The sequence below is a fragment of the Capricornis sumatraensis genome, chromosome 19, assembly GCF_032405125.1.
Source record: "Capricornis sumatraensis isolate serow.1 chromosome 19, serow.2, whole genome shotgun sequence".
Taxonomy (NCBI): Eukaryota; Metazoa; Chordata; class Mammalia; order Artiodactyla; family Bovidae; genus Capricornis; species Capricornis sumatraensis.
Window position 1 is genome coordinate 73507575 of NC_091087.1, and position 26879 is coordinate 73534453.

General features: G+C 45.9%; 1 protein-coding gene and 1 non-coding gene across 7 annotated transcripts in view; one reads left to right on the plus strand and one right to left on the minus strand.

Moving 5' to 3' along the window:
- Nucleotides 1-26879, plus strand: part of PPP2R5C (protein phosphatase 2 regulatory subunit B'gamma) — a 136781-nt gene that overhangs the window by 29572 nt on the left and 80330 nt on the right. For 3 of the 6 annotated variants that reach the window (XM_068991095.1, XM_068991096.1, XM_068991097.1), the window contains exon 1: nt 11906-12053. The exons of the other annotated variants lie outside the window; for them this stretch is intronic. In XM_068991095.1, coding sequence (XP_068847196.1) covers nt 11960-12053 — 94 coding nt within the window. In that variant the 5' untranslated portion in view covers nt 11906-11959. Of the gene's footprint in view, nt 1-11905; nt 12054-26879 lie in introns of those variants that run through there. 6 annotated transcript variants of the gene reach the window in all.
- TRNAD-GUC (transfer RNA aspartic acid (anticodon GUC)) lies at nt 22834-22906 on the minus strand. The gene has a single exon. It is a non-coding gene; the product is annotated as a tRNA-Asp (tRNA).

A 26879-nucleotide genomic window follows, 5' to 3' on the forward strand; every position in this document is an offset into this window, starting at 1 on the left:
GTCTTTCTGTTGAAGACCGCTTTCACTTCCTTTAGGGTGTTTTTAAGTTGCCCTCGTGTAGGGTTTCGCACATTTCTTAGTGTGTGCCCAGATATTCTGTTGCCGTTGCTGTTGTAAATTGGGCTCTCCTTTTCCGCTGTCTTCTAAACAGCTGTTGATTGTTTAAGTGGAGGTTGGTGACTCCTGTACTTTGCTTTCACATCCTGCTTCCTTACTGAATGGTCTTATTGTTGGCAGTAGTTTTTCAGCTGATTCTTTTTGGTGTCCCAGCTGTTCATTAGAGCTGCCTGTAAAAGTAATCTCACCTCTTTGTTTCCAGTTCTTATACCTCTAGGGTCTTTCTCCTGAGTTGACTGAAAAGTCCAGTAAGATGTTAATGTGAGGTGGTGTGAGCAAGCATATTTGTCTTGTTCCTAACTTTAATGGAAATAGAAAGTGAAAAGTGAAAATGAAGTCTCTCAGTTGTGTCCAACTCTTTGCGACCGCATGGACTATGGCCTACAGACTCCTCTGTCCATGCGATTTTCCAGGCAAGAATACCGGATGGGTTGCCATTTCCTTCTCCAGGAGATCTTCCCGACCCAGGGGTTGAACCCAGGTCTCCCGCATTGTAGGTAGACGCTTTACCGTCTGAGCCACAAGAAGCATTGATTAATTATACTGTTTATATTCCCCTGGTTTTCAGCTGTTGTAAACCATGCTTTAATGTAAATCTTTTGTCGTTCACACCTTTGAACTTCTCCTTAAGCTGGAATCAAGGAAGGGAGGTACTGATCAAAGGCCATGCGTTTTCAAGAACCTTGTACAGATACTGTCCAAGAGGCGGCCCCGCGAACTCTCCCGCCAGAGTGTAGGAGGTGCCTGTCCCACTGCACATTAGTGGAAAATAGTATTTCCTATCTTTTTTTTTGTTTTAACAGTGAGGCTGAATGTAGCCTTCAGGTCTTGCTCATTCAAAGATTTCTCTGAATTAGTCCTTTCTTTTAATATTTTTGGTCTGGAAGGTAGAAGTGTAAAGTGAAGAGGGTGAATTTTTTAGGTGGCTAATAAATCATGGACTTTGTTTCCTGAAGCCATTCTCCTTGCTTTCGAAAAGACAGACCTCTGGAGAAACCAAAGATATAATGAAACAACTAGGGCTTAATAACAATTCATTGGAGACCATGGGGCAGAAATTTAGAACTGCTAATAAATGTTAGGCCTTTTGGGAAAGAAGTTGTCCCATTGTTGGGAGAACGTATCTGAGTTTTTAGAAATTGACTTTGGAATAGCAGTTTAAAATGTGTGTCTTGCCCCCGTTTTGTGAAAATGCAGTTCAGTTCAGTTCAGTCGCTCAGTTGTATCTGACTCTTCGCCAACCCCATGAACTGCAGCACGCCAGGCCTCCCTGTCCACCACCAACTCCCAGAGTTCACCGAAACTCATGTGCATCGAGTCGGTGATGCCATCCAGCCATCTCATCCTCTGTTGTCCCCTTCTCCTCCTGCCCCCAATGCCTCCCAGCATCAGAGTCTTTTGCAATGAGTCAACTCTTTGCATCAGGTGGCCACAGTATTAGAGTTTCAGCTTCAGCATCATTCCTTCCAAAGAACACCCAGGACTGATCTCCTTTAGAATGGACTGCAGTCTAAATTCAAAGCAGTTTATTTTCCAATACAGTTGAGCATCTTGCCATACAAGCGATCATTTTTTACTGGTTAAAAATGAATTAGCATCTATTTAGAGGAGCTTTCGTGCTTCCCAGGTGGCACTGTTGGTAAAGAATCCACCTGCCAGTGCAGGGGATGCAAGATGCGAGTTCGATCCCTGGGTCGGGAAGACCCCCTGGTGAAGGAAATGGCAACCCACTCCAGTATTCTTGCCTGGAAATTTCCATGGTCAGAGGAGCCTGGTGGGCTGCAGTTCTTGGGGTCACAGAGAGAGAGCCGGACACAACCAAGAATGCATACCCCTCTTGCCTGTTAGTTGAAGAATAAAAATGGAGTGAGAAGGTACCAGAGTACTCTCTCTCAGTCTCTGAATTCTCCTGGGTTCAGAAACTCAGCTTTCATCCGTCTTGTTTCTGCCACGTGTTTGGTGCTGTGTCTTCTGATGCCCACAATAAGGGGAGGAAACAGCTTGGCAAGCCAGGTGCCAGTTCACAGCAAATGTTTGCTGACCACGGGGGTTGTTGGAGCGCAGGGAGGGGGTCAGGACAGTGACGATGAGCAGAGGTGGCCCAGGCTCTCAGGGAGGCCCCAGACCAGACCCGAGGCGCCTGCGGCCCCCTCCCGCTTGGGCCCCGCACCTGTCTGTTGCAGTCACCCCAGGCCCATCTCCCGTAAGCCTGAGCCCAGCCCTGAGCACGGCCTGGCCGCTGGGGCGCCCTCCTGCCCGCTCTCCTCCGGCCACATGGCTCTTACCCCAGGGTCAGTCTCAGCCTCTGTCTGTCCTCCCCGGTGAGCCCCTTCTCAACAGAACTCAGGGAATTGGTGTCAACTGGCAGCAGTAATCCTGCATTTAATATTTAGCTCAGGCCTTCTGCAGACCTCACCTGGGTTTCTCCCAGCATCTTGCACGCGCGCGCACACACACGATCCTTGCGTGTTCTCACCCCCTGCCTGGACCCTCCAGGCCTGGGTTTCCCCTGTGCTCCGCCTTCTCCAGGGGCAGCCCCATGCCCTGCTGGCTGTTTCCTGAGCCGCCTGGCTGAGGCCTGCCTTTTCTTTTCTGTTAAATTGTGGTAAAACATACACAGCATAACATTTACCATTTAACCATCTGTAAGTGTCCAATTCAGTGGCATCCAAGCAGTGTGGCCATCGCCACTGTCTCTTCTTCCTCCCCCAACGGCTCTGGGCCTGTTACTACCGCCCTCTACCCACTCTAGTGTTCTGGCCTGGAGAATTCCACGGACTGTATAATCCATGGGTCGCAAAGAGCTACGACTGAGCGACTTTCACTTTCCCCTCCCCCAGCCCCTGCCTGCAGGCTAAGTCGCTCAGTCGTGTCCGACTCTTCATGACTCTGTGGACTGCAGCCCGCCAGGCTCCTCTGTCCACGGGATTCTCCAGGCCAGAATACTGGAGTTGGTTGCCGTGCTCTCCTCCAGGGGATCTTCCCGACCCCGGGATCGAACTCACGCCTCTCATGTCTCCTGCACTGGCAGGCAGGTTCTTTACCACTAGCGCCGCCTGGAAAGCCTCTGGAGCTGGTACCCACCATTCTCTTTTCTGTCTCTGTGATTGTGACTCCCCTAGGGACCTCATGTAAGTGGAATCATACAGAATTTTTTTCCTGAATTTCGAGGCTGAACAGCATTCCATTGTGTGGATTGTTGTTCTTCAGTCACTAAGTCGTGTCCGACTCTTTGCAACCCCTGGACTGCAGCATGCCAGGCTCCCCCTGCCCTTCACCATCTCCCAGAGCTTGCTGAGACTCGTGTGCATTGAGGCGGGGATTCCATTTTGTGGATGGAGCACCATTTGTCTGTTCATCAGGATGGACACTTGGGTTGCAGAACACGCCACATGCTGCTCTGTCTGAAGTGTCGGCTGAGGGCAGGGGCGGTTTGCGTGTCTGTTCTGCCCCCAGTCTAGTACCTGCCATGGATCCCTGAGACACAGGTTGGCTGAAGGAACAAAAATCGCTCTGGGCCGGGGGCCTCCCCGCATCCTCCAGTTTTCTGGGAACTCTTGCGGGGCTGGACCCCCTCCTGGGCTCAGCGCTCCCTGCACCTCGGGCTCTTCCTCGTGAAATGAGGTTTCCTGCTAACAGTTGACCTGGAAGCACTTGGCGTGTCACCTCGGCTCCGTGTACCGCGCGTGGGTTTCCTACCTTCTCAGAACACGGAAGGGGTGTGACGACTTCTTTGGCTTTAAAGGGTTTCCAGCCCCGCTTGCAGGGAAAGCACAAAGAAGCAGAGGTCTCCAGCGGCGCACTCTGGGCAGATTCTTTGCTTCGTCCGCCCCACGCACCCCCGCTGGCCTTTCCTGAGATAAGCTTGTCCACCCTTCAAACCACTCACAGGACTCACTCAGATCAACAGGGCAGCTAGCAAGCGTCCCTTTGACCTTGCTGTTGGCAAGCAGAAGTGCCCTGGCAACCTTTGAACACAGCTGAATGCTAGGTATCTTTGATCTGCCTAAGGAAAAAGGCTATTTTAAACTGTAAGCGAAGCCAAATTTTTTTGGGTTAGATTTCCTATCCAACAAAACACACGTCGCCCGTGCCCGTGTTGTTTCCAGTTAAGTGTCGGCTCAGAGCACAGCCTTCCTTTCATAAAAGAAACTGTAAAGCTTCTTCACTAAAATATGAGCGTACTTAATTTGCCTATAAAATTTGCCTGGGGAGATGAAAATTAAAACCTTTGGCTGAATTTAGAAATGAAAACGTGAATGTTTCAGTCAGGAATGCTACCTCCAAACGGGATGTAACTACAGACAGTTTGTTTGTAAATAAAGACCCACGTAAAGTGACGGAGGAAGCCAAGAATAAAGAGTAACTCCTATTTAAACCTCCCATCCTTGGACAGTACGATGCTTGCGTTTGCCTCCGTGCTGGACAGATGCGCTGGGAGCTATAGTCTTTCTGCCCACTTGGCGGTTCTGCAGGGAGCTCTGCACTGAGCCCGGAAAGGTGCCTTTCTCGAAGTCAGCTCAAGCCCTCTGCAGGGCAAGAAAAGCTGTCATGGGAGTGTCCAGAAGCCAGGCTGGAGGGCACCATGGGGGGCGGGGGGCTGGGCACCGACAGGATGGGGGGTGGCTGGGCAGGGGCTCTGCACTCGGGGGGGGGGACCTGTCCCTCTCCAGGTGGTCAGTGGCATATACCCCTCTTAGCTCTGCGCTACAGGGACAAGCTGGTGCGGGAGCTTGGCAGGATCAGAATCGGGCATCACTGCTTGATTCGTGCCTTTGTGCAGTGAGTGTGCTCAGTGTGGTCCTGGGGCTGCTGGAAGACAGCCAGTGGCCCAGGACGGGGAGAGGAAGGATTCCTGGAGGGGGCTAGTCCAGACAGGGATGCCGTCGGCGTCTCTGCCCTCACACTGAGCCCCAGGGCCGAGACCCTGCTCTTCAAGCGCTTCAGTGCCCACTGCCCCTTCCCTGGGATGGCTGAGCACGTGCGGGCGGATCCCACCTCGGGGGTGGCTTCATCCTCCTGGGCTCTCCCCCCAACATCGGTGGCATCGGCGCCTCCCCAAAGCCGAGGAGGTGGGGGGATCACAGACGTGCCCCCGCCCCTTGACAAGTGAGGAAAGAAGGACCAGCCTGGGGTTATGGAGGGTGAGGGCGGCGTCTCCCCAGGCACAGGTGCTGGCTGAGTCCCTGTTTCATTGAGAGGAGAGAGTTCTGGAAGCTGACTGGGCCTCGGAAGCCTAGATGAGTTTGTGGATTCCGTGCAAATGTGCAGTCAAAATTTAAGGAGCCCGTAGCTGATTCCTTGAGCCAAGGAGTCGGCATCCTCGTGTTTGTGGTTCAGTTTGTCATGCCTCGTTTAGGCCACTTTTGTGTTTGCTTTTCACATGCTCCATCTCATTTATGTAGCACAGTGAATCTTTTGCGTCATAGTTCCCCTTCTCTGTTCCTTGCCTGTGCCTGAGGGGGCAGCGTTCACTAAGGGAGTCTTCCTGCTGTCACGCCATCTGTGTGTCCTGGGACTTCCCTGGGGTCCCAGTGGTTACAACTCTGTGCGGCCAGTGCAGGGGGCGCAGGCTCGATTCCCGGTTGGGGAACTAAGATCCCACATGGCACGTGGCACAGCCAAAATATAAATAAGATGACAATAAGAATGATCAGCTAATTAAAAAAAAAACTCAATATGGCTTTATTTAGTTGTTAATTTTCATGAAATTATTGTGTGCTTATTTTAGCAATACTGAACAATATAGAGACATTTCAGAAAGAAAAACTACACGTAGCCATAACACTCCACGGTGATTACCGTTGATATTTTGAGAATGTTTCTTTTTATGTTCATACTATTTCTGAAAACTTATGTACCGCTTTGCTCACTTATTTTTACTTTACAAATCCATAAGTACTTTTGATAAATGTGTAAAAAATTTCACTGTGTGGGATAATCCCTTTGATGTTAAGGTATTTTCTAGTATTTTAGAATCATAAATTTAAAATGTGATGCTCTCAAAATGAATAAAATACTTTGAATTAACATAGGAGGTGAAAGACTTGTCTGCTGAAAGCCATTGAAGAAGACCGCAGTAAATGGAAAACACGTGTGTTCATGGATTGGACAACTTAGTCTTGTTAAAACCTCTGCACTGCCCAAGAGATCCACAGATCCATTGCAGTCTCAATCAAAATCCTAACAATGCTTTTTCCCAGACATAGAAAAAGACCCATTCTAAAATTCACATGGAATCTCCAGGGACCCTGGATAACCACAGCAATATTGAAAAAGAAGAACAAAATTGGAAGTCTTACATTTCCTGATTTCAAAGCTTACTGCAAAGTTAAGGTAGTCAAATCAGTGTGGTACTGAGCTCCTTGGTGGTCCAGTGGTTAGCCCTCTGTGTTCCCGTGGTTAGCCCTCTGTGTTCCCAGGGCAGTGGGTCCGGGTTCAATCCCTGGCCAGGGAGCTAGATCCCACATGCCCCAACTAAGAGGTCACATGCTGCAATTAAGACCCAGCACAACCAAATGGATAAATATATATCTATATAAAAACCAAGACATAGACACCAAGAGTATAAGAGACCAAGAAGTAAGCTGCCGCGTGCATGGCCACATGGTTTTCTAGGATGTCACCACTCTGGGAAAAGGACAGTCTTTTCAAGAGTGGTGCTGGAAAAAAATGGATATCCACATGCAAAAGAATGAAACTGGACCCTTATTTTATACCGAACCTAAAAATTTTACAGTGGATCAAAGACCGAATACTGCCTTAGAGGAAAACATAGAGGAAAGTCTCTCGTTAGACTTACCAGTGATATCTCAGACGCAACTCGAGAGCACAGGCAAGGAAAGCAGAAGTAGATAAATTGGACTACCTCAGAATTTAAAACTGTGCAGCAAAGGACGCAACCAGCAAAATGAAAAGGCAACCCATGAAATGGGAAGAAGGATTTCAAAATCATCTATCTGAAGAGGGATTAATATCCAAAACTTATAAAGAACTCCTGCGACTCAACAACGAGAAAACAACCCAATTTGAAAATGTGCAAAGAACTTGAGTAGACATTTCTCCAAAGGAGATACAGAAATAGCCAATAAGCACAAGAAAACATGACTAATATCTCTCATCATTAGGAAGATGCACATCAAAACCAGTGAGACACCACTTAACACCCGCTAGGATGGCTGCTGTCAGAAAAACAGAAAATAGCCAGTGTTGGTAAGGATGTGGAGAAATTGGAACCCTTGTGCACTGCTGGTGAGAATGTAAAAAAATGCTGCCGCTTCGGCCCCCTGGTGTGCAGAGCTGACTCACTGGAAAAGACCCTGATGCTGGGAAAGATTGAGGGCAGGAGGAGAAGTGGGTGACAGAGTATGAGATGGTTGGATAGCATCGCCACTCAATGGACATGAGTTCGAGCAAGCTTCAGGAGATGGTGAAGGACGGGAGCCTGGCATGCGGCAGTCCATGGGGTCACACAGAGTCGGACATGACTGAGCAACAACAACAGTGTGGAAAACAGCATGGCAGTTCCTCAAAAGCTAAAAATAGAATTACCATAATTTTTGGAGAATATACCCCCCAAAAATTGAAAGCAGAGACTTAGACATTTGTATATTCATATTACAGCAGCATTATTCACAACAGCCAAAAGGCAGACACAGCCTGTGTCTATCAAGGGATCAATAGAACAAAATGTGGTATATCCCTGCGATAGAGTATTGTCCAGTCTTAAAAAGGGAAGAAATTCTGGCACATGATGCAACACAGCAGAACCTTAAGGACATTACACTGAGTGAAATAATCCAGTCACCAAAGGACAAAAGCTGCACAGTCTCACTTGTATTAAACATCAGGTACCCGGAGTCGTCATAGTCATGGAGACCAAACGCGCAGGGGCCGAGGGGAGGGGGCTGGGGTGGAAGTGCTTAACAGGGGCAGACCTCCTGTCCTGCAAGATGAACCGAGTTCCGGGGCTGGACGGTGGCGGTGCTAGCACATCACGATGAATGTGCTTCTGCCACTGAGAGCGCGACGCTCTGAAATGGCAAAGACGGTAAATCTCATGTGTGCGCGTGCTGCCGCTTCAGTCAGGTCCCATTGTTTGTGACCCTAAGGACTCCAGCCTGCCAGGCTTCTCTGCCCATGGGATACTCCAGGGAAGAATACTGGAGTGGGCTGCTGTGCCCTCCTGCAGGGGATCTTCCCAACCCAAGCTCAAATCCATGTCTCATTACATCTCTCTCATTGCAGGTAGGTTCTTTACCACTAGCCCCACCTGAGAAGGACTTTAGCACAAATTTTTGAATAACTATTTTTTTTTAAACTTGATGCTCACTCATGGCTACTACATTTCTGGAATAGACTCCCAGAAGTTAAATTACTTAAAGAATCTTTACATATTGCCAAATTTTATTGCTGAGCCTTATTTTCCAAAAGGATCAGTACGATTTATAGATTTGTTGTCAAGGTTACAACATGCCTTTACCAGTATTAATTATAATTTTTAAAATTATTGCTGATTTGACAGATGAATACTTTTCTTCATACAAAGATGAGATGGTTAGATGACATCACCGATTCAACGGACATGAGTCTGAGCAAGCTCCGGGAGACGGTGAAGGACAGGGAAGCCTGGTGTGCTGCAGTCCATGGGGTCCCAAGGAGTTGGACACAACTGAGCAACTGAACAGCAACAACTGATCAGTTATAGTTCTTTAGCAAACTGGATCATTTGACCTCTGAGGTCTTAGTTTTTTCTAATTATTGTTGTTGTTGTTCAATCGCTCAGTTGTGTCTGACTCTCTGTGACCCCATGGAGTGCAATGCACCAGGCCTCTCTGTCTCTCACTGTCTCCCAGAGCTTGCCCAATTTTTTCGAGTAAATTATAGTATATTATTAACTTCTTATAATTATAGCATTTATATTTCCTTTTGATTTTTGGAGAGAATATATAGAAATTTTGTAAATATTTAAATGTGAGGAATATCCCCTAAGCATTGTCCAGTGTCTTTTAATTATCCTTTTCTAGCTTGAGAATCGATAGTCACTTCCCTTTTCTTCTCAACACTGTGGGGATTTGGCAGCGGGGCTAATTTGATTTTTTTATTTAACTGCTTTTTTTTTTTTAATTTTTTGACCCATCTATTTTATTTTGGTGTGAGCTGAAGACTTAGATTTTTGTCCACACGTAACCGATAGTTATCTGGATAATCTTCACCTTTCCATGGCTCTGCGCTTCCTTCTTTAATCAGATGTTACACTTGTATAACTACACTCACTGTGTCAGGGGCTGTTGCTTTCTGTCCCAAGACCTGTCTCCAGACTACATCACACTGTCCTCAGTTCATAAACTTTATAGTTGGCAGGACCTGCTTGTCTCATAAGTACTGTTCTCATTCTTCATGCTTTTTATTTTTCCAAGTGAACTTTAGAATTACCCAGAAAAATAAGACACCTCCTCTGAATTTTGAATGGAATTGCTTTAAAACTATAAATCAGTTTGGGGAAATGTTAGCATCAGTTTATTTATCATATGTGTGCTTCCAGTCCAGAAACATACCTTGTCTTTATTTGTTCAAGTCTTTTTTTTTCTTTCTCCATATTATTTATGTTTGTTTGCTTATTTATATTTTAGACTCTTATTTCACGAGTCATTTTCAGATCATAGACTTCAAGTTCTTTAAAGAGCTACTTCAAATGCATAAGGCTTCAAAAGAGCATGGGGGAAAATCACTAATAAAGTTGAGATCTTTTGATCCAAGATCATTAGGAAAAATACATCAAGAAGTGTCTTCCCTTTTTCTTTGACTTTAATCTGTATATTTCATATAAAGATTCTAGGAGTCTTTTCCTGCTGTTTCTGCATTCCACTCATCAGCACGGTCTTAGGACAGGCATATTTCCCCTTCTCATCTCATATGAAATATTAAACTGTTTGAGAACAAATCACTGTTTCTTTAGGGTATAGATCTGCATTAAGCATCTGCTTTCTGACCCCTGGGGAAGTCCCCTGCAAGCCTGGATCCTGGCTGCACTTGAGTCTGAGTTCATCTGAGTACGGTGACAGTAAGTCCTCGGAGAGCCATCCTCACGCATTTGATAGACTCAGAGGGTCAGCAGCCAGGATCTGAATTCACAGCACCTGCCTCAGAGCACCAGCTGTTCAGAGAGCAGAGGAGCCAGGCAGGTGGACGGCAGGTGGGCTCAGGTGGGGAGAGCCCGCTCCCATGACACCCATTCCCCGTTGCTTGCTGTAAGTGAATTCATGGCCCGGCTTTGGGGTCCAGCAGCGTCCTTCAGCTCTGTGGATGAGGGGCCAGGGTAGGATTTGGTGTGCTTTTATTTGCGTATTTTTTAATGGCTATTGATCCACACAGTAAAATACTGCCTTCTCACTTAGTGTGGGGGCACCTAATCAGCACCCCTGAGCGACTACAGTTCATGTGCTGGTTGAAATGGGGTGCGTGCCAGCCCAGAGGGGTAGCTGCAAACCCTAGCCCATTTCTCACCGTTGTGAATCATGTCTAGAAACCAAAGGGCTTTTTGGTTCTTGTTCACAAACTGGGGAAAGTGGGGATGGCAGGAGTTGTGTGAGAACTTATAAAGCGAGAAGACATGGTTTGGACAGACTTAGCTGTGTGTGTTTGTGTGTGGAGTGAGGAATTTTTTTGGATAGACTTAGTTGTATGTGTGTGTGTGTGGAGTGAGGAATTTTTTTCAGTTCTGCCTGGCACAGAGACTTTTCTTATAGCATATTCACTTTCATTTGGAGCTAGTAATAACCTTATTGTAGGGAATCATCTCGCCAGCACACACATACACCCCTCCCCAGGATACTCTGATTCAGAAATGATGTCCTTTCTTGGAGCAGCTTTTTATATTAACCTTTTTTGAAGATAGGAGACTAAGAGCTGAATAACAGCTTTTAATACTAGCCCCATAAAAAGAAGGGAAATATCTTTTTTAATTAAAACATTTTAATTTAAACAAAATACGAGAAATAAAGTGGTATGTTGACCCTTTTTTAAGGTATAAAAATAAACACCTACATTTTATTTTATGACTTTAATTTTCACAGCCAGGTGGTATAAATACCTTTAATTTATAGCACTTTCTAGCTATTGCATTTAAAACTTTCATTTTTCCATGTAATTTTTAAACTGAATTTTTCCAATTAAAAAAAATTAGACCCTGAGGGAAAAAAAAAACACTGTTTGAGGATTATTAGTTCATAACTTGGTAGTAGGAAAGGGTGATAGAACAAGAGTCCAAACTAATGAATTGAGATTGTGTAATATTTAAAGCCATTTGCATTTAAAAAAATAGGTTGCCCAAATGCTAACTATGATACAGATATTAAAGTAATTAGAAAACAGGAGGTGGCCAGGTGGGTATAAAGTACCGGTGAATCTGGGGTACCAGATAAATGTGAAAATTTAAAGTTCACGTAGACACATATGCATACTTTTTTTTTTTTCTTTTCGGTGGCTTTCTCAGAATCATTTGTTTATAGTCTGGCTGGAGTTGTGGCCTCAGTCCTGCCCCTTGAGAGATGGGATCTTTGCCTAAAAGTTAGTGAGAAATGAAGACTGAGAAAGCCAAAAACTGTCCAGGCTTCTCACACACACTGACAGCCAAACAGAGCGCTCTTTCCATTTGCAGTTTTTTTAGTGTCATTTTAAGTTGCAGCTTCTGGCCAATCAGCGAGCCCCGTGCCTGCTGACATCACGAAGCAGCCAGTTCCCTCCAGCTGCAGAGAGCTTCAGTTTGTCTTTTTTTTTTAAACTAAAATGGAGGCTGGTTTCTTGCCTTAAGGAGTACATTGCCTTTCCCGCTGGAGTCTAGATGTTGACATGTAATAAAGCGGGCAGCAGGATGGTGGTGGATGCGGCCAACTCCAATGGGCCTTTCCAGCCCGTGGCCCTTCTCCATATTCGAGGTAAGTTATTGTGTGTTTCACTGAAACGGAACCTTCTGTGGTTAGTTAATAAATGGCCATTGTGCTTCAGATAAGAAAAGCAGGAAGTCCTTTCTAGCAGAATTCCCCCCGTTTCGCGGCAGACCTAACCGGAGGAGGCTGGGTGTGTCACTGCAGTTTGGCATTTTACGAACTACTTACAGAATTTGAGTCTTGAGAGAGGCCTTGCATGCATAGTTCAAAGCTGGTTTTTCTGCTTTCTGCTCGTTCTCCCATCCCCCTTTCAGAGCCGTGCTGATGTCAAAGGATGTGAAGTCACTGCCTGGGGAAGGCGTTGGGTGGGGGTAGGAAGGAGAGGCGGGCGGCACGCCTGGCCTGGCCAAGTTGTCCGTGCGCAGAGTTTCTGTTACAGATGCATTGCTTGATTAACACCCCGAAGGTTTCAGCGGGGACACATCCCTGAATTAGAGGTAAACTGCAGTCAGAAAATATGCAGGAACGACCAGAAAAGAACTTCCCTTTTTAAAAGGATCATTTTCGTCCTTGCCATGGAGCCTAAAAGAAAAATACACTTGTGCTTTGAAATACTGAAATCCATTGTGGGTCATAATTTCTGAGCTGTTAGCCTTTTTATGGGATAGGAGCAGACACTTTGCATTTAAATAGGCTCTGTATTGACATTTGCCCTAAAAATTTTAGGTGGCAGCAAGTTTTCAATGTGTGTATAGATCACTTTTAATACAGTTTGCCAGTCGTACTTTATACAAAATTTGAATTCCGAATTTAGCTTAAAATTTATATAAAACTTAGCTTAAAAACACAGTTACCACAGTAAATTGATAATTATATTAAAACATAGGTATCAGGATAATTGTATACTTTTTCTTAAGCATTTAAAAATGTTTCTTATTCAAATTTTTCGTTCGTATTTGGGTGAAATAGAAAATGATAGTTAAGCAAGCTTCATCAAATCACTTTAAAATGTATATAATATCACAGCTCTGTCCTAACAGAACAGTTTTAACTGTCAGGACCCGTGCTAAGGAAGGGTTGGGGCAAGATCTCCAGGTGACTAATAGTCTGTATGACTAAAATGCCAGGCAAGATTTTTCAGATCCTAGGGTGTACCCAGGGAAGGAAGATGAAACTACATGAATACCCAGTCTGTTGGAATAAGAGAGGGGTTGCCTTTTCTCTCCAAACCCTCTGTAATGAACATGGTGGCAATTAACGTCCACAGTGACCAAACCTGTAGGTCACTTTGTTTTGCGGTGCAACCAGGAAAGAGCAAACGTTGACCACAGTTAGCACTCAGGTGTTTTAGCTGCAGGAGCCAAACTGGCTAAAACAAAATGATTGTGTTTCTATTTAAGTTCTTAAGCAGGGACTGATTGAGTTAGTAATAAGAAAATTTTATTGCACGTGAAACGTTTATTTTTAAACTTTTAAGGTATCTTCTAATAAATAACAGATGTTTTTTTAGCTTGAGTTTAATGTACCTTTTTTTTTTAGCTATGAATTTATTCCAAACTGGAATATTTGATTTTATATCTTATACCACATTGATTTTTTTTGTTGTTTAATTCTAAGACTTTACTGTGACCAATCTGGGTTTTTTGTGGGGTTGGTTTTTTTTTTGTTTTTTGCTGTTGGTTGAATTGTTGGTTGTTCTCTAATTGTGAGGGGGAAAAGTAGTGAAGTGTACTAACTTACAGGAGACTTGAGTTTTTAAGAAGGAATAACCGATAGTAAAACTTAACTTCTGGTTCAAACGGTGAACTAGTTAAAACTTGAAAAACGCTTGAGTTACTCACAAGCACTTTTGAGAGCAGGCACATTCATGAATGGTTTAGCAAAATTTATTTTTACTGTATTGGCTTTTAGAGTCTTGATCAGTTTCATCTCCACTTAGCCTCTCCTCTGTGTGTCCAGTGCTGAGGGTCCTTCCCCAGAGGGCTCGATGGTCTACTGGAGGGACCCACACAGGGGCCCCAGGGCAGGAGGGCACGGGAGCTGAGTCTGAGCGGGTGTGGGAAAGCGAGCGGGGGCCTGATATCTCCTGCTGCTGGGAGGGGGCCAGCAGCCCTCGGGCTCGCCTCCGACTCCACTCCCCCGTGCGTTTAGAGAAGAGGGGTCTTCCCCACAGAGGGAAAAGAACAGCCCGCGGCAACCAGCCTGTAAGTGGTAGGGCCAGAATCCCAACCCAGGCAGTTGTTTTGTTTTGTATGGAATTTTTCTTTAATTCATTTTAAAATAGAAAGTTTGGCTGTTTGTAGAACCTTTTGCCACAGGATTCTAGAAATAGTAGTGTTTTTCCCCCAACATTTTATCAATATCCATCTGTTTCACTGGCCTCTGATGTATGACAGTTTTGGGGCCTAGGATTCATTTCTTCATTCATTTTGCAAATACTTGAGTCCCTATCACCTCGTGCCAAGCAGGTTCCTAATTTGAAGTATGAAGCAAGCACCATGGCCCAGCTTTCAGAGCTTACGGTCCATAAACAATGCAGTTCCTGGATTGGTTAGTAGCCCCAGTTGGCTTGACACTCATCTCCTATTACGTAGCCTAGAGTTTGTGATCAATGTAGTGAATTAGCATGTCCTAAGTGTGACTGGAGAAGGCAATGGTAACCCACTGCAGTTCTCTTGCCTGGAAAACCCCATGGGTGGAGGAGCCTGGTAGGCTGCAGTCCATGGGGTCGCACAGAGTCAGACATGACTGAGCGACTCCACTTTCACTTTTCACTTTCACGCATTGGAGAAAGCAATGGCAACCCACTCCAGTGTTCTTGCCTGGAGAATCCCAGGGACAGGGGAGCCTGGTGGGCTGCCGTCTCTGGGGTCGCACAGAGTCGGACACGACTAAAGCGACTTAGCAGCAGCAGTAAGAAGTGTGACAGGAACATGTTGTTGAAACTTAGCCTAAATTTCTCTGTCTGGAGAAGGAGCAGCGTCACCTGGGACTTGGTGGCTGTAAATTTAGCTTGATGACTTAAATCCTGTCCTCCCAGGGCCGACCAGGAGACCTGTCTGTGGTGGCGGGAATGTCCTCTGTGCTGGCCACCGCAGCAGCCCTCGGTCACAGGTGACTGCTGAAACCTCAAAATGTGGCTAGTGCAACTGAGAGGTGGAATGGTTAATTTTATTTCGTTTTGGCTATTTGACATTTAAATAGACCCGTGTCTAGTGGCTGTTGTATTGGACAGCACAGTTCTAGACTGGGATCGACAGACTCTTTCAGGAAAAGCTGGAGAGTCAATGTTTTTGGCCGTGAAAGCAGCCACAGATAGGAATGACCGTATTCCAGTAAAGCTTTATTTACAAAAACAGGGGGCTGGCCAGATTTGGCCCATGGGACACAGTTTGCCTCCCCCACCCCCAGCCCCCAACCCCACCACCAGTCAAGACTTTTCCTTGAATTTTAATTGCCGGTTAAGCATAGTAAGATGTCTGTCACTTCCAGAGCCAGGTTTAAGGCAAGAAGAGCTGTGCCAAAAAAGATGCTGATGGTCAGAAAGGAAGATCTGCTGTCCATCCGGATCCAGCTGGGTTTTATTCCGGCCTCAGGAAAGCCATTGTGTGCTCTGACCTGAGAGTCGGTTGGCGAGTCCAGTCCCTGAAAGACTGATGGGTCGCCAAGGCCTGGTGGGGAGCTGGGGAGCAAATTGTTCTTTTTGTGTAAAACCCCTTTTTCTTGGGGAACGGAAGTCTGATTGTAGGAAAAGTCTGTCTTCTCACAAGTGTTCCTGAGTCACCGATTCGAGGAAAGGTGTTTACCTTTCCAACAGAAACTTCGAGAAGAATGATCCAGGGGCAGTGTGGAGGTCGAGGCCCAGGGCTTCCTTTCTGCCTCAGCCCACCTGATGGCTTAGCCCGTGCTGCTGAACCCCGCTGCACACGCGTACACGGGCTTCCAGGCGTGGGGCGCTCCTGCGTGGCTGAAGCCAGTAAACGTCGTGAGGGCGGCTGCCCCGCGCTGTCCTCACCTCCCAGAATTAGGAAGGAAATCGGGTCATTGACTACGGAAAGTGAAAGCACACACCCCCCCCCCCCCAAAAGACCTCACCAGTGACTCTCTCTCTCCAAATAGAGAGAACCAGACCCAGGGTGTTTATTGTGTAGCTGTCCCTCTCTGTGAAGCGACTTTTTAGAAGCACACCTTGAAAGCTACCTGGAGTGAGCCTCTACGTAAAGTCACCATTCCTGCCAGCGAGGAATGAGGAGAGTAACCAGAGTAACAAAGAGCTCTCTGGGGGGTGGTGTGTGTTTATGTAAAGCCCACACACCTTTTGTTAATTAGTCTTATCTGAACTGATCATATTTTTTTCATTAAAAGATGCTAATTATGTAGAAGAATAAATAGGTATGGTTAGTAGTCAGGAAAAGGGTGCTTTGCATCTAGGAACGGTCCAAGTCCTCCCAGGCACAGCCATTTGGGGTGCACCGCCCCCTATTTCCATACGTCAGGTACCCCCACGGGGCGTTCTCCCCCGGGCCAATGATGTGCCAGATGCGACAAGCTTTTGTGAACACTGACTTGTTCTTCCCAGCCCTGCTGCCTGGGAGGTGGCTGGGACGTCCTTGACACTCTTCCCCAAGGTCACCAGCCTGTAAGTCCCAAGTCCTCTGTCCTGGCCCTCCACCAGCTCCACGACCCCAGGCCACTGCTGGTGGTTCTCCCAGAGGAAACACAGCCATGTGTATCATCTTCTGGTATTTCCTTTTGGCTTTTTTGGAGACCCAGCTAGAGCAATCTTTGGGGGGCTTTGGATTTCCAAGTGATCAGATAGGATAAGGCACCCTTCCATCAGCTCAGGTCCTGGCCACACGGAACATCTCAGACCAGAGGCTGGGGCGTGGGCCAGTGCAGGCAGGGGCATGCAGACCCCTGCCCCATCTCCCCCCATCTGCTTCCAGACAAGGCCTGCCTCACCTCCTCTTCCCTGTCAGATGGAAGAGGACCATCAAGGATGCGGAGAACTCCCAAGCCTGGGCTGGTTTCTCTCACTAACGTACTTAAGGAAAAGTCTTGCTTATTCATCTTGTAGAGACATTGACTCACGTGCGCAAGGACAAACTGCAACAGCCAGAAAAATCTGGTTTTGTTTTAGGCCCTTGAATTATTCATAAATCAAAAACCCTTCTAGTTGAAAAGAAAAATGCAAGAGATGTAACAGTCGAACATAGTGAATGACTCTGTATCAGATGTTTGTTCTAAAGACAAAACAAAATCAAACCTGCAGAAGACATTGGTGTGGCTGTTGTGGAATTTTCTATGGAATTACCATTAGTTTCAAAGGGATTCTGATTTGTAGGAACTTTCCTCATCCTTAGGAATTGCAGATGGAAGTATTTAAATTCGGGTGAAGTATCATGATCGCTGCACCTTACTTCAAACAGCAAAGAGAAAAGTAACTGCAAAGCAAATATGCTCATATCCCTAGTTGTTGAATCTAGGGAAGTGGGTATATAGGTATACAAGTATATACAAGGAATACAAGTATTCACCTTCCATGTAGGTTTAAACTTCCTCATAGTGTTTGAAATGTCTTTAAAATGTTCTGCTTTAGAAAAAAGTGTGCAAAGGACATGTAATTACTTAGAAATTGTTTCCTAAGCAGTGAGCAGTGGCCTTTCATATTCAAGCTTGGGCCTTTCTTCCGTTTTCCCTTTTACTCCCTTGCTAACAAATGAGTGGCCCGTGGTGAAATGATGAGGCAGGGGCATGGTCATTTCGGGTGGGCTGGGGCTGAGACCCTGTAGCCCAGCGCCTCGCGGGTGGGTTCCCTGACAGCCACACCATCTTAGCGAACAGTGTTTTGCGAGGTGTACACCTTTTTTTTTTATGTTTATTGGCATTTTTATTGGTCTTTTAAAATGTAACAGTTTAAAGCACACTGTCAGGTAAAAGCAAAGTTCCCTCTGAACTTGACAGGCGCGGTGCTCAGTGGTTAAAGGCAGGGTTCAGAAGTCACGGGGGTCCCCACCGTGGGTTAGCTGAGCCATTTCAGGCAAGCTCACTCATTTCCCTGCCAGAAATGGGGAAGAAATGGGGGGTTGTCAAAGGATCTACCTGTCTGAATTTTATGAGGGTCAGTTAAATGAGTGAATGCGTGTGAAACACTTCACACGGCGCCGAGTGCTGTGAGCCCGCGGGCCGTGTTCGTGGCTGCCGCGGCTGTCCTCTTTTCTAGGTCGTGGTGGTGACTTAAAGCCCAGGCCTTAACCACAGCTTGTGTTATTTTCCTGCCTCCCTGTTGCCTGTACCTGCTCCTCTGTCTCTATCTGCTCTCTCTCCCTCCCTCGTTTACCAAGCCTCTCTTCCTGCAATTTGCTTGTCGCTTCACCACCTGGCGGAAGTCGGTGTCACTGATGACCCTGCAGTGTGTGCCCTGTTCTGCTTGTGGATCGCGTACAGAATTGCCTCATCAGGCGACCCTCGGATGACCATCAGCCACTCCGTTCGGCGTGTACTGATGACCCCCATTCAGACTTCTTGCTCTCAGGGGTCCAGCCTGTAACAGGAAATCAGCATTTAATACAGCCCTCTCCTCACCCCATTTTTAACTCTTTTGAAGAAAGCCAGTTTAGCATAAGATGTATAAGGGATTCTCCTTTAAGAAGTTAGCGATTTTGTCTGTGGTTAGTCCCAAATAGGACAACAGTTCATTGGTTTTAAACGCAGATGTTGCTTTCTGATGCGTTAGTAATTTGACTTCCGAAAGTTTACTGTCATATGGTCAAATCCCATTATGTTAGAATTCCTGAACTCCTTTTTTGTGTGGGGATTTTTAAATTAGGATAGTATTTGATGGGACTTCCCTAAGTGGCCCCGTGGTTAAGGCTCCGGCACTTCAGATGCACCGGACGCAAATTCAGTCCCTGGTTGGAACTATTGGGTTGGCTAGAAAGTTCCTTCAATTTTAAGGTTAAAAAATAAACCTTTCATTTTTACCAAAAAGTTTATTGAACAGCCCATTTTGTTCCACTGCCTTCTGCCATTTTTCAGGCAACTTCATAGTTCCGTCTTCCCAAAACATTTTATCTTTTTGAGCAGAGAACTGTCCCAGGTGCCCTTTACAGTCTTTCAGGGAATCAAAGTTTTTCCCATTAAGAGAATTTTGTAAAAGTTGAAATAAACAGAACATCCAAAGGTGCAATGTCTGGTTAACACGGCTGATGAATCAGAACTCCAGCCAAGCTGTCACAATTTTTGCCTGATCATCAAAGCAACGTGTAGTCTTGTTGCGTTATCCTCATGGAAGATGAGGATGCATTTTCTGTTGACTGATTCGACACTTTTCATGTCAAGTGCTGCTTTCAGCTGCTCTCCCTGGGAGCGATACCTGTTGGGATCAGTCATTTGGTTTTCCAGAAGGAACTCATACTAGAGGACTCCCTTCCAGTTCCACTGTGTACACAATGTCACTCTCTTTGGATGAAGACCGGTACCTTTGGGGTGGCTCACGGTGGCTCATTCCGCTTGTTCTGCAACCTCTTCCATTCCGCATCATCATACAGTATCCGCTTTTCACCACCCATCACAATTTGTTTTAAAAACAGAACATTTTTTGTGACGTTTAGCAGAGTCCCATGAGGAAATATGGTCAAGGTTTTTCCCACCCCCTCCTGCTTTGCTTACGTGGAACCCAAACATCAAAGCGATTAACATAACCAAACTGGTGCAGATGATTTCCAGTGGCTGATTTGGATATTTTGAGTATGTCGGCTATCTCCTGTGGCGTATAATGTTGATTGTTCTCAATTAATTTCTCGATTTGGTCACTGTCAACTTCAACTGGTCTGCCCGACCAAGGAGCATTGTCCAGCGAGAAACCTCCAGCACGAAACTTCACAAACCGCTTTTGACATATTCCATCAGTCACAGCACCTTCTCCATTCACTGCACAAGTCTTTTTTTTTTTTTACATGTCAGTTGCGTTTTTACCTTTCTTGAAATAATAAAGCATAATATGCTGAAAATGTTGCTTTTTTTCTTCCATCTTCAGTGGCTGCTACAAATAGCTACACAATCCACCAGTTTTGATGTTCCGGTTTTTTTTTTTTTTTTTTGACTCATGCTGATATGACAGCTGTCACAATACAATTGAACAAAATTGTTTTGAATGAAGTAAAAGGCAACTAAGTGCTACAAGAAGCATCTTATGGAAAAAACCCGAAGAACTTTTTGGCCCATCCACATGCCACGCACCCAAAAAAAAAAAAAGACAGTATTTGAACCAACTGAGATCCAAACTATAACCTTGTACCTTACTGTTTCAAGTTTTACTATTGTAGTATTTCTAATAGAACTTGAGTTGTTAACACCTGTTTGATTAACCTTTACAGTCTCTGCTTTGTCATTAATGCATATGAACTTCATTTGAATTTTTGTCTGCTTGCTGTGTTATTCACTAGCAATGTGTTCTAATTATGATAGTTCAACTTATAAAGTTATGAGCACAGTAATGTTTCCTAAGGAGCAAGCCCAGTTTTCCTACATTGCTGGTCCTTTGTGCTTGGTAACTTCAAGGAGGAAGAAGAGGCGGGGACCAGAGAGGCACTGTGTATGTTTGTAGACCATTTTGGCATATATACAACCAGAAGTTGTTCTTCTCTCCTGGTAGTAGGAGCTTCTCCAGGGGTGGCGTATGATAACATTGTACTCACAACTCTGCAGGTGTCCTCAGTGTTTGCATAAAGCAGTGGTCAGTGGGCCCCTGGAGTCCCTGAGATGCTCTCAAGGGAGCTGCAAGGTCACAGTGGTCTCCAGTATTGCAGGCAGATTCTTTTACCATCTGAGCCACCAGGGAAGCCCTTTCTCAAGAATACAACAGCCTTTTTTTTTTTTTCTTTTGCCTCTTTCACTGTGTGGCCGTTTGCCCTGATGGTGCAAAGGCGGTGATGGGTAAAATAGCTCCTTTTGCAGAGCAGGCCATGGTGTCCAGCTGGAGACCACCATGCACCCCACCATGTCGCACAAATCTGACCCAAGACTATCCTTGATGAAGCATGAAATGGTTAGTTTTATTAGATCTCAGCTTTCGCTCACACACCTTTTAATAACATTCTGTGGATGACACAGAGTTCACATGGAGCCCACGGGCGAGCTGCGGTGCTGTGATGGTCTCCAGGAATAGTGCACAGCTGTGTGAGTTGCGAGCTGAGCTGGCCTTTTTTCAGGAACATTATTTTTACTTGGAAGAACAAGAGACAGACAAATTGGGTTAGTAAGACCTGAATATTTGACATATGCTTTCTCGATAGTGAAGTGAAAGTGAAAGTCACTCAGTCCTGTCCGACTCTTTGCAACCCCATGGACTATACAGTCCATGGAATTCTCCAGGTCAGAATACTGGAGTGGGTAGCCTTTCCCTCCTCCAGGGGATCTTCCCGACCCAGGGATCAAACCTAGGTCCCCCGCATTGCAGGCGGATTCTTTACCAGCTGAGCCACCAGAGAAGCCCATTCTCAAAAAGGAATAAAGGAAGCCTGTCAGTTCAGGTAACAACAGTGACACTATTAGTTGCCCAGGATAAAACTCGAACTTGTAAGCAAAAGTTTGAATTTTGGGAAACTGCCAGCATGAGCTTGACAGCTCCCGGTGCTGATGACTTCTGATGATACTGACAAATGGGGCTTCTTGATCTGAACGACGGAAGAGCTGCATGACTGCACACCAGCATATTCAGAGATGCTGCAAACATTCGTGGGCAGGAGAGGCGTTCAAAGTGCAGGACACACCACAGGGTTTGATGTCACTGAAACATCATCAGTTTGGTTTCATATTCCACGTTGCAGCTAAGCTTTCAGAAACTACCGCTTTTTGAACATTAGCATAGACTTAAAGAAGAATAACCACAATTTTTTTAAATGTCATTGAAATACCTCCCTTTTCCAACTAAACATGTGGTGAAGGCTGGACTTTTTTTTGTACACTTCAACCAAAATACCATATCGGACAACAGTATAGAGGCAGAAATGCAGGTCTGCCTGTCTTCTATTAAGTCGGACTTTATAAAGAGATAAGCAAAAATATAAAACAGTGTCATTTTTCTTGCTCTTTTTTAATACAGGTATTTTCATGATATTTCAGCTAACATGCAATGAGCCTGTTACCTTAAGTGAATCAGTCAGTACATGTTTTAAACCCTCTCTAATTTGGTATCATTAAGTAGAATCCATGTGATCCACACTCTTCAGGGACCTCCAGACTCTTTTTAGAGGACATGATTCTGACACCAAAAACAATTGAAAACTCTTGGCCCAAGAAAGCTCTGTAGCATGAGCTGGACTTGCTGGACCCTGTTTTTACTAAGTCTCTGTATTTTTCTCTCCTCCTCTCTCTCAACAACAAAAAGATTTCTAGATTAACTAATCAGCTAATAATGGATATAGGTCTCCCAGGCCACAGTGGGAGCCAGTAACTGTGCTCAGCATGTGGGAAGTGGAGTCACCCCAGGCCTGGGCCCTCTCTTTTGGCATTAATTGTCTGCCTTTTATCTTTTTCTGATCTTTTTTAAAAATCCATATGTGAATATTGCCACTTCGAAATTTTTTTTGAATTGGAAATAAAACTAATATCCCTAGCCTTGTCCCCAAAATGAGTCTCCTACCTTCCCTGGCATCTCAGAGACAATTGTTTGGAGTTTGCTGTGTATCATTTGACGCGTGTGTGTGAATGTGCATTCGCACTAAGTAGTGTAAATGTGGATTTATCTACTGACTGGTAGTATATAGTGTTTTTTGTTTTCTGGTTTTTTGTGGATTTTTTCCCCCAGCGTTTTGCTGCTTGTGGATTCCCCGGCCAGGGATTGAACCCAGGCCCTTGGCAGTGACAGTGCCCAGTCCTAACCTCTGGACCACCAGGGAATTCCCTGTTTGTTTGTTTGTTTTTATTTCTTAAGACAAAAAAGCTGGCATGATAGTAGTTTTGGAGAACTAAGCCTTTGACAAGGTTTGAACGTGTTGATGGCTCTGTGAACTAATTCCTGATGCTTTTAGCTAAGTGTGACATTAGAGTATCCTGAATCGTGCTGTATATACGTACACGGCATAAACTCTTTAAGTGCGGTCCCACACTTCTCTGCGGATTTGGTTGAAACCCCCCTGGGACAAGGTGGGCGTCTGGCGGGAGGCTGCAGCAAGTGGAGCCTCTGGCTCGTGCCCAGGGGCTATCTCGGGCGCTTGCAGCACACAGCCAGGTGGCACCGAGGCTCCGTGCTCGTCGTGCAGAGGTCCAGAGGGAGCATCCGTGGGCAGACCTGCCCAGGCAGTGAGTGGTGAGGCTCGTCGGACTGGAGCTGGGCTGGCTTCTCCCACACCTCCCCACTGGAGGTGTGGCCCCTTCTCTGTGCTTGAGGCCTGGTCCCCAGGAGTCATCTTACCTGAGACACCACCGGTGACCCTCCTTTGCCTGCTTTTTAGAATATTTTCCTAGATGTTGAAAACACTGGGGGCTTGTCAATTTAGTGGACCCCCTTCTTAAATTAGATCCAGTCACGTCGCAGTCGAGCTGTCGGATTCAAGGCTAAGGCCTAGCAGTGTGTCTTACAGGGTTACTGGGGTCCTTGGCTGTCTCCAGACCTTCCTGAGTCTGAATGTGCTATATTTTTAAATGCATTTGATTAAATTACTTGTTTTTCAAGGGAATTGAAAGAAAAGAGCTGAGATTCAAATTCTAGCCTCCTGTCCCTGAGGACAGAAGCACATGATGAGAATAAGCAGATTGCTCCTTTTATCCTTAAGAGAAATGCTACACTGGTAGAGAACTTGAGTGACTGGTTTGTTTGTTTGTTTTTTATGACTTTAATAAATTTAAAAACATTATCTCTTTGCAATAAAGTCACAAATGACATTTTATTGAAGAAGCATTATTCATCTTAAACAAAGGTTAACTTAAGTTTACACTTTAAGCCAAAGTTAAACTTGCAAAGTCCTGATGTCTTTTTGCTTATCTTCCTCCTCTCTGCCTGCTTCTTCCCATTAAGCACTCTCCTTTCTTATTTTGTCTCATTTATTCTTCAGATGAGGCTGTCAGATCTTGAAACGGACCTTTTCTAAGGCATGTAACTTTCCTTGGGCTGACTTATTCAAATAATACAGTGTTGGTGGATATGAATTTTAGATTTTTCACTTCTAAGTTTTGTGCACAGTTAAATATAAATTTTCAAATATCGATCTTGAATTTTGGCACTTAATTTGATATGCATTGCAATTGTCAGCACCCAGTTAAACACAGGCCGTCCCATCTGCCTGGGTTGGGAAGACACCTTTGGGGAGTATACGCACATGCATGCGCTCACGTGTGTCTCTGAAGCCAGACACCAACGTAGTTCAGTCGGTAGCCTTGTTGTTTAGTATATTGCCTTGATCATCTGCTTATTTGAGCCTTTCTTCTGTTTTAAAAAAGGAGGAGAGCCCCGAAGTGAAACGTAAGCTAAACCAGGATTATAATTTTAACACTACATCATGTTAAAAAATATAAAGGGGCATTTAGGAAGCATATTCAGTAATGTGTTCTCTGCCAGGAAACAGGGACTTATCAGCCAATTATTCACCTTGACTGTGATATCCATAGTAACTCAGACACGCCGCCCAGGTAAATATTTAGACGGGTTAGGAGTGTGCAGAACCGAGGCAGGGCCACGCAAGGGCTGGTGCAGCTCGGGCATCGGCCATCCCAGTGCGTGGCTCTGCGTCCTGTCTGGTACACCAAGCACTGCCATCATCCATTTCTTGCAGGGTTTTTCGAAACTGTATGGCCTAGAGAGAATCTGTTGAGGAGGGCCGGCTCTTACTCGGGGCAGTTCGTCCTCCCGTGTGATGCCCAGAGGCCGATGGAGGCTGCAGTTGTTTGTCATTAGCGCCCAGGAACCTTTTCATCTTCAGAGCACCTTGCAGGTGTTCATTAACCATCCCCTCTCTCCTACGAGGCAGCAAACAGGTTTTATTAGTCCCTCTTTTACAGTTGTGGAAGCCAAAGCAGAGAGGTTCCTGGCCTTGCCCGAGGTCAGAAGGACGAGCTCCTGGGTTTCCTGAGTCACGACTCCCGGCCCACACCCCTCTGGTGTGCACACTGCCGCTCTCACGGCCCCTTTATCACAGAGATCTAGCAGCGCGGTGCTCTCTGCTCTGTTTCTCAGAGGGGTGGAGAGTGCCGTGCAGCTGGAACCAGGTTAGTTGATCTTATGGTGTCATCTAGAAAAGCAAGAGATGCAGATTCTGGGTCTTGAAGGTAAGGGCTGTGCCTTGGGGGTTTGTGGGTACGGATGAAATTAACTGAGTGGAGCCTTAAAGCGCACCCACTTGCCCTTAGCATAACCTACCTGGAAGCTCCTGTTGAAGAAACACAGTCTCCGGGACTGCTTTCCACTTGGTCCAAGGACCTCGCACGTCCCAAGAGATTTACGTCAAAGCTTTGTTTTCACCATAGCTAACAAGAGTATTTCAATGCTGAACATAAACTTACGACTGGTAAAGATTCCTCATGAGTGATCTTAGAATTTAGAACAAAGTAAGATATATTGTTCTGTTGTAATAGAATCTGGGGCTTTCGGGCAGTAGGGAGGAGAGACATTCTTTATCTGAAAACTGGCTGTTTCAGTATAAGCATTTGTCCAAGGGGAAACACTAGAAAGGACAGCTGCTTTTGGATGATGTATACAATTGAGAGGATGTTTACATTTTAAAAATAGTGTTTTAAAAGCCAGTGAGCTCATGTCCCTGATTTTCATAAAGCTCTGAGATGCTTCCTTCCTCATTCTTTGCTCCGAGAGCTCTGTGCGCGTGTTCTCGTTGAATTCAGCACTGGTGGCATAGCAGCACTCCGGCCTTCACTGTGCCAGATAAGGTTAAAATTAAGACCCCAAACTTTTAGTCCACCAGGTTCATTTTGATGGGAAGGAAAACTTGACGGAATATAGAGAACGAAATTTAGTTGTGGCCTTCTGCCTTCTGGCCCCCTAAAGCTTTGTCTCCTTCCCTGAACAGATATTTATAAATCACCACCCTGGTGGTCGGTGCTGTGCTGGGCGCTGAAGGTGCACGTCTGGGCGCCTTCGGGTTGGCACTGGGGAGGAGAGAGTGGTCTGGCCGAGTGGGGCGGGGGCGGGGAGGCCTCACCAAAGTCATCCTGGATAAGCTCACTGGTGGTCCCCAGGAGCTGGCAGGGACCAGGGGTGACTCGTTCAGCACATCGGGGAGTGTGTTATGACGGGTGTGGTGAGAGAAGCGCCGGGAAAGGGTTTTTGCCAAGTAAGCAGCATCTCTCTGTGGACCAGAAGTAGAGACCATCAGGGAGCTAGGAGTGAGAAAACTGAGCTGCAGACCGTGGTTGTCACACAGGAAGGGAGGGCCCCGGTTACTCCCACAGTGAACCTCAGAGACAGGCGAGAAGCTGATATCCTTGGTAGGGAAATGCCCGGGTTATCACTGTGTGTGTATACTGTAAACATATTCCTATTCAAAAAAGTGAGAGGGAGACAGAGCATTAAAGTGGAGGGCATGTGTGGTTACTCATCTTTCCGTGTTCCTGTGCTGTGCTGCCAGCTAACTAGCTAGAACACGGTGCAGGAAGGCCGCTGTCACAGACTTGGATTTGAGACGTGACCAGAGGTTCGCTTGGCCAGCCCTGGCCCAGCCCATTTACGTCCACGACCTCATTGCAGAGCCCGGGATGCAGGAAGGCTCTCAGTCACCTCCACTTCCTAACCAGGGCCTAACTCAGACTGTACAGTTCTGGTTGAACTGACCTTTCCCCGTTGCATTTCACTTCGTCGCATAAACCAGTTTTGTTGTATTTCAGGTGTCGTCACGGTGCGGTCAGCCCTCTTCCTTTCTTGCA